Source organism: Python bivittatus, unplaced genomic scaffold, assembly GCF_059951505.1.
Source record: "Python bivittatus isolate LINGU-HERP-01145 unplaced genomic scaffold, Pbiv_v1 ctg000700_np1212, whole genome shotgun sequence".
Taxonomy (NCBI): domain Eukaryota; kingdom Metazoa; phylum Chordata; class Lepidosauria; order Squamata; family Pythonidae; genus Python; species Python bivittatus.
The window spans coordinates 92,526,291-92,533,990 of record NW_028277098.1 but is presented as its reverse complement, the minus strand read 5'-3'; the positions used below and the strand labels follow the sequence as shown (position 1 = coordinate 92,533,990).

General features: G+C 39.5%; 1 protein-coding gene across 6 annotated transcripts in view; it reads right to left on the bottom strand.

Moving 5' to 3' along the window:
* Nucleotides 1-133: 133 nt before the first annotated feature.
* Nucleotides 134-7,700, bottom strand: part of STX16 (syntaxin 16) — a 28,190-nt gene continuing 20,623 nt past the window's right edge. For 3 of the 6 annotated variants that reach the window (XM_025168989.2, XM_007431910.3, XM_088153258.1), the window contains exons 7-8: nucleotides 7,432-7,512; nucleotides 134-4,523 (exon numbers count right to left, since the gene is read on the bottom strand). In XM_025168989.2, the coding sequence (XP_025024757.1) occupies nucleotides 4,287-4,523; nucleotides 7,432-7,512 (318 nt within the window). In that variant the 3' untranslated portion in view covers nucleotides 134-4,286. Of the gene's footprint in view, nucleotides 6,194-7,431; nucleotides 7,513-7,700 lie in introns of all 6 variants that reach the window. The other 3 variants (XM_088153257.1, XM_007431913.3, XM_088153256.1) reach the window with 2 other exon arrangements.

The window sequence follows — 7,700 nt, the reverse complement described above, 5'->3', positions numbered from 1 at the left end:
CAGTGGTAGACCCCTTGGAGTGTTGCGTTAAAAGCATTAATGAAACAAAATACTAGATTTAATGGGCAGGTTACACAACCCAAGGGATAACTGGTCCTCCTGCCAAAATGTTTTAATTGGGGGGGGGGGTGGAAAGATCCGGCATCTAGCTAGAGTTGAATAGTTTATTCATACATTACAAATTGTTTTACAGAAATGGAAGAAAATAGACTGTACATTGCCGGGTAAAAACGAGATCCCTTATGTTACATACACCACAAATTCATTTGATTTGATCTGAAAGCAAACGCAGCATGGCTCGAAACAACCCTTGCTCCTCCTCAAGACCGTATGCGATGAATCAGGAGATGACTTCTCATTCAGGATAGTTCCCCGTTATTGGGCGTGTCATGAGCTCTCACTTTGTGCCCAAGGTTTGGCGTTTCGCTGAAAGGCTGCTGGGCAGCAATCCAGAGGGTGGTGGGGCTGAACCTTTAGGGCAGGCTGTAGATTCCTTTGCAGTCTTAAATCCTGTCTAATCCCAAATTCGGTCCGCACCTGAAGAAGCCTGAAGGTAAGACCTTCTGGAACACACCACGAGCATCATTCAGCAGTGAGAGGTCACAAGAAAGTTAGAATTACATCTTTTTTTCTTCACCTGATGAATAGTCTCAGTTCAGATCAGACTGTAACAATGGGTTCTTTGGGTAAAAGGATGCTACTTCTCAGCTTTGGTTTTCCAGTTTTGGAAAGATGGCATGTTGCACGTAGCCAATTTATTTAGGAATTAAAAAGGCCTACAAAGAATAATATTGCCTAAGAGATAAAACATCCAGCAGTTTTTCCGGAGATTGGAGTCACCTAGAGGGCTGCAGGTTGGGGGAGTTGGTACAGAGAAAACATCCCATAACGTTTATGCAACAAACCCACCAAAACAGAGGCAGCACTAAATCAGGCAGGCAAGAATGATCAAATCTCAGGCCATTCTTTTCTAAATTGCTAAATTATCTCTTGCCTGACCAGTTAAACCACAAGCCAGTTTAGCTGTTCACCAATGGGGCAGTCATAAAGAATCCTCAGTGTAGAAAAAAGACCACCTCTTTAACTACTGTGTTTTAAATAAATAAATTTAAATAAACTTTTAAAAATTTCTTCCTAAAGTACAGTAATCTTAAACAAAACGATGGCCAAAGAACAGAAGAAATCTCCAGACTGCAAAACCCACTCCTTGGAATGTATGTATCTTACACTGATTTTTTCTCAGGATTTAAGACTTTTTAAAAGACTTTGGAGAAACTCTGGATTTGGGCCAATCTTCCAAAATATATATTGCAGTAGTCAGAAATACAAATAAAACCTCAGAACAGTTTTCACAAATAATTTTAGTGGCGGTAGCCTGTTACCAAGTTATATTTCATTAACCCACATATGCCTTTAGGGAAGTGGCATGAAAAAGAATAATCTTCCCCCTCCCAAGAGACAATTTTTTTTGCTGTACCCAGAAGAATGGTGGTGGGTTTTTTTTTCTTTAGCAGTGAAATACCTTTTTCTTCCAAACATCCAGCTTGCTCTATCCATCATCCTCTTTAGAGAACACATTTCTCTTTTGGCTCAATCCTTTTCCATGATTTCCTGTTTCACTCCTATTTCCTGGCCCTCTTCTTGGGGCAGGGGGCAAGTAAAGTCTGTTTCTGCATCTAATTAATCCAGTTTTGATTAAACCTATCATTAATATACAAGTTGCAATGTATATGTGTGCACATATTTTCAAAGCTAAGCAGGGGGATTCCTAAGGTATAGGCCACATTCAGAAGTCTAGAAATCATCCAGGAAGAAGGCAAGGGCAAACCATTTTCATATTTTTGCTAAGAGAACTGAAAGTACAGTATCCACAAAGTAATCAAGGATCCAGCTTGACTCGAAGGACACTTTACTTCTGACAAACGTATACACTGACAGGCATCAATTCCAAGATGGCCTTTTCCAATTCACGCCATTGGTTTTGTTTAAGAATGTTTATAAATATTTTTTGTTATTAAATGAATAACATTGATTAAAGATTCTAATAAAAAATGTGCATGGCAAAACATCCTCTTTTGCTACAGTGTTCCATAAGTTAAATATCTCCGTAGTTAGAAAAGATCTCTACAAGTTTTTACTAAACACTGGCCTAATTTCAGGGACTGGGCAGAAGAAGAATCTTTCTTCCATCTCCCCCACTTCTGCCTACAGCAGTGTTGTCCAAACTTGGCCACTTTGAGTGGACTTCAACTCCCAGAATTCCCCAGCCAGCCATGCTGGCTGGGGAAAAGTGGCCAAGTTCGGACAACATTGGCCTACAGCCTTCGTCCTCCCAAAGTGCATGCTGCTGCGGTGGCTTATGACAAATTACTCTTTCTGTCCTTTTCCTCCCCAATTGGACTTCAGAGCGCAAGGCTCCTGAAGCAGAGATCTCACTATGCTTGCTGTTGAGCAACATGTACAGCAGCCATTTCACAAAAGGAATATGCTTCTTATTGTGCCTGTAATGTAGACACACTAGGTGCCTTCTGGAGTGCTTCATTTCTCGCTGCTCAAAAGTTAATAGCGGCTTTCAGAAAAACAGTGTTACTATCATGGCCCATTTTGGCGTAACACAGAATTTTCAAAGGGAGAACACAGACGATGATGGGGCTTCCCTCATGGAGCATAATGGAGTCTTCATGATGCAGTTCTCTTCATAGCTGACTCTACCAGTTCCTCTGAAGATGGTGGGCTCTTCTCAGACGCAAAATTGGAACATCAGAAGGACTCCAGCTTCAATTTCTCTCCAATATCTACTCTATGGCTTGGGGAATTAAAAAAAATGTATGGAAAGCATTCCTGCAATGCTTTATAGTTTGAAAGGGCACAGTGCAGATCCAGGTTTATTGCCTACACACTGGGTTTCAGGCTACTTGACTTTCTGCCCTAATGCAAAGGGTAAAATTCTACTAGGAGCACAGGGAGGAAGAACTAAGTAAAGATGCTCTTGAACAAAATATTCAGCCAATAATTTGCTTTCAGGGACAAGCATCAATCTCACCGTATTTTCATACAAAAATCTACTTTTGTTTTTGTCAAATTTTCTTCATCTTAGCAGCCTAAGAAAGAAGACAAAACCCACAACCTCTGGGTGTTGCTCACATTAAATCAACTGGGACCAGAAATTTCTGTAAATTTACTGCAAATCACCCAGAGCTACCAAGAGAACCTAATCTACCTTCTGACCCTCTTTTTTTCTATTATTAATTACACTGGCCTAAGTCGAACTTTCTGCAACCGTGTGTGTGTGTGTGTGAATGCATGTTAATCTTTAGGCATAGCTCCTCATACTCCTTAATCTAAATATCTACTTACACTGCAGCTATGGTAGTTGAGAATTATGGTTTCTGTTAACCTTGTAGAGCCAGCAAAATACCACAATGCCTGACTTAATTTCCCTGCATGCCAAGCAGTTCATATCTAGCTTCATTATGATCTGTTTAGATTTGGTTTATGGTCAAGTATAGACCCAGTGGTTTATAAATCATGATCTACAGCAGAGGGATACAACCTGAAACCCTTGGGTATGACACCTGTGGTCTTTCAAAGGTTGCTACAGAAGTCCATTGCACATAATGGAGACGGAGCTTCAATCAAACCACTGTGGCTGCCATCTTGACCTTTTTGATCACACCCTGTGGGTTGGCAGCATGAGAAACATTTTAACATTTTAATACTGAAAAGACTGTGCAAACCATTGGGGGGCTGTGCGCTGCATTTTGCCAGTCATCACAGTGGAGTAATGCCCAGAAGACCTCAAGAGGGCCATGAAGCAGCTGCTGGGTCTAGAACAAGGATACCATAATGAGCCCACTGCAACAGGTATGCAACTATTCTCTAATTTCTACATGGTTTAAGCTAACTGGGTCATGTCATGTATTTTTAGGACTGAGCGTGTCATTTTCCAACTGTCCCATGCCCATCATGGAGATCAAGGTCCATTAGCTAGGTTCTCTATGTTGGAATTTATTTTAGAAAAGGAGGTTAACCATGGCCTGCTAGGGTATTGCAATCTGTTATCTTGAGGCACAAGGAGCAAATTTTGGCGAGACTGAAGCCAACACATGTTCAGCCTTTTTCTTGTCTGGAGAGGAAAGAGGCCCAGGGAGGCCAGTCCTAAATTGTGTATTCTACTTTAGGTAACAGGATGATACTTTCAATAAATACAGGGGGCCCTTGTTATCCAGTTGGAAAATACAGACAAGACCCTGGCAGCCATCACTCTTGGCATATTTTTGTCTATTTTATGCATGCATAAAATGCAAATGGGTTTTTGCAAATGCATAATGTACAGTATGCCTTTTCCATATTTCCCATGCTATCCGCTCTTTAGCTGGCCCAGAACTTGTACAAATCACAAATCTACCTGTACAACTGACAGTTGCTGCAGATGATAATATAAAGGGACTGAATTCCATTCTCTCCAGAAGCAATGGTCCACTGCGTTGGAAGGCATAATTTAGCAGCCTTCTGCGGAAGTTCTGTAAACAGGAGAGGAATCAAAATTGCTGAGCATAGTTCACCAAGAGCCCCTCTCCACCTCCTCACTGACATAATAATAGCAGCACCTGAACACAATCCTCTTGGGCCATCCTATTTATTTCAAAGGGGCTTCAGCTATAGAAATTCTGTGTGGGACTGTGCCTTTATCTAGCAAGCAGAATCTCACAGTGAACCACAGTAAGACTATGATTACTGTTTCCATAACTGTCATTTTACAAGAAATCTGGACAGTGCAAAGAGCTGGATGAAAGGAGGAAAACAGGGTGTCACAAGTGCACGGGCAGCATTACAATTATTGCATGGTTCATGGGTAAGAATGCAAGGCAACTACAAGATGTTGGCAAGTAGTGTTGCTAAATCACAGCAAAAAGAGATCCAAACTACAACCTTGAAATGATTCACTACAGAATGCTTTTTTAAAAGAATTGAAGCAAGTGTCCCCAAACTGCATAGCAGTTTTAAGTTACAGTTAAACCATGAGAATTTTTATCACAAAACATGTTTTTTTTCAGCAGAGCCACCTGCAACATTAGAGAAACAAGAAATCCTGATTGCAGCATTTGCTCTCAGCTGAACAGGATTCCAAGTTTCTCCCGAGTTCTCTACAGCCACACAGCTGAGAACAAAAGTGATTTCATTTAGACCTAGGTCCCTCATACTGCTATTCAATTTAGGTGTGTGAATTCTACCATGCCCTTTTCAGTTCACTATTTGAAAATAATAAGATGAAATATGTAACTGTTGCTGTGTAATAACAGACCCAGCTTCAGGAGGAAGATTCAGAAAGAGGGATTAGAAAAACAACTTTCAGTTCAATAGTGGGAAGAGGTGGAAATAATCAAAAAACATTCCTGATTATTTAAAACTTAAAAATAAAGTTAAAACATGTAGCATTCCCTGTGGTTGGAGTGTTATTGATAATGCAGAACGCTACTTTTGGAATAATAGAAGGAAATCAGAGTTATCTTTTTTACTTCTGTGAACCCATACTAATATTAACCCTGGAGGGAAGACAGATGGAATGAAACTACTGTACTGTATCCTTAAGGTATTTTTATCTCCAACTCAATAGTTTTTGAATGATGTCCACATGGCAATTTGGACACCTTACCCTAAAATTAACCATAGGCTAAGCCATGGTAGAAAGTGCATTATGATTCCTCTTTAGTAGAAGCACTTTCCAAAATGTTTAAATCACTTTTAAAAATGCATTCTAGTGTTACAATGGCCTGGGTAAATGAAATGCCTGATTTGGTAGCTTTTCTCAGAAATTCTGATATTTCTGCACACGCTTTTGCAAATCACTGCCTTCCATATTCACTGAACATGTAAAACAGAGGTTTTCGGTATGAACATTGCACAGACTTTGCACCATTAGACCTCATACATTCATCCCAAAGGCAGCTTCCAAGAGCACAGGCTCAACCATTCCTAACCAAACGGTTTTTGTCAGGAACAAAAACAGGAGAACACAACACACAAAAATTCTTTGCTACCTCTCAGACAAACACAGAGAGAGAGGAAATCATCACTGGCACATTGCCTAGCGAAATTTTACAGCAATAAGGACAATGATGAGGACAATAACTATAACAAACAAAATTAAAATGATAAGCATCTTCCGATTCTTCTTTTGATACTGCTCAGCCTGCAGATACAGAAAAGACGAATTTAACACAGATTCTTTCCTGCAGATTGCAGAAAATAAATAGAACAAATCACTCTAAATAAGGAATATTATGTAGAGAGCCACAGAGATTACCTTGGAGAAACTACAGTATGCAGAGACAGTTACATGTACTGTACAAAAACATGCTTTAAGCCTGGGAAACAAAGAAAACATTAATAATGAACTCAGTTAAGGCAAACTCTCTGGGATATAAGAAGGGGAAAAGGCCTTAGGCTTTCAAGATTCTGTCACTATAGTCTGTATCAGTAAATATAGTTCTAGTCAAACTTGTGAAGTCAGTTTCCTGGTCTAGCCTACTTTAAAGGGTTGACATCAGTCCTGAAAGCCTGGCTGCATTTTCTCTTCACTCCTCTTATATCCCAGGGAGTCAGGGCAGAACCAGTCTGAATTTATTCCTAATGTTTTCTTTGTTTCCTGGACTTAAAGTATGTTTTTGTATATATCAGGGTTTCTCAACCTTGGCAGCTTAAAGGTGTGGATGTCAACTTCCAGAATTCTCCAGCCAGCATGCTGGAGAATTCTGGGAGTTGAAATCCCCACATCTTCAAGTTGCCAAGGTTGAGAAACACTGGTATATATTCTTATAACTGTCACTTTATAGTTTCTCCAAGGATATCTCTGTGCTGTCTACATAATATGCCATGAATCAAATTAGAATATGCTAATGAGAGTCCCTGAAAAATGTCTGTATTAGTAACTGTTATTATTTTGCTGTAGCTAGAATAAAATTCTACCCAACTCAGATTTTATGCAGTTATGTTTTATTTGGCTGATTTATTTATGATACTTGATTTATACCCCACATATAAGGAACTTAAGATAATATGCATAGACGTTAACTCAACCTTTATATCTAGTCTATGTTAGACAGAAACAGTTCAGTTGGTACAAAGAAATGGGTAGAATGCCCATCTGCCAACTGCAGAGAGGTTGCTGTGAGAATTGCAGGTGGCAGTCTGGAAAAAGTAACCACATTAACATACAATCATTAAATGCTAGATATTGAGATATGATTAGGAGCCATCCAATTTCCTTAATTTTAGCTGGCTACCATCATTGTCTTTTTAACTTCTAAAAACAATAGGTACAGAAAGAGAAAACATTATGCCTCACGTTTCTGGAACTCTAATCACAAGCTCAACAGAATGAAATAGTGACATTCAGAATAAGACATCTTAAACATATTCTATGCTTACTTTATGTAGTTGTTTCAATCCTTCTTCTGTTTTAATGCATGATTGTTCAACACTGTAATCAATCCTGTCCAATACGGTACCCTGAAGAAAAAATATGTGTCAGTTCTACAGACTGAAATGCCATATGCGGGCTTAAATTATAGAAAGTTTTCTATGAATATGGATTGGAGGTTGGTTGCTGAATGCCGGGAGGGCAGCATTTGATGAAAGTAAAGCATGCGCAAGAATAAGTGGAATATCTGGTGAACCTAGCCTCTCCACCTCTAACA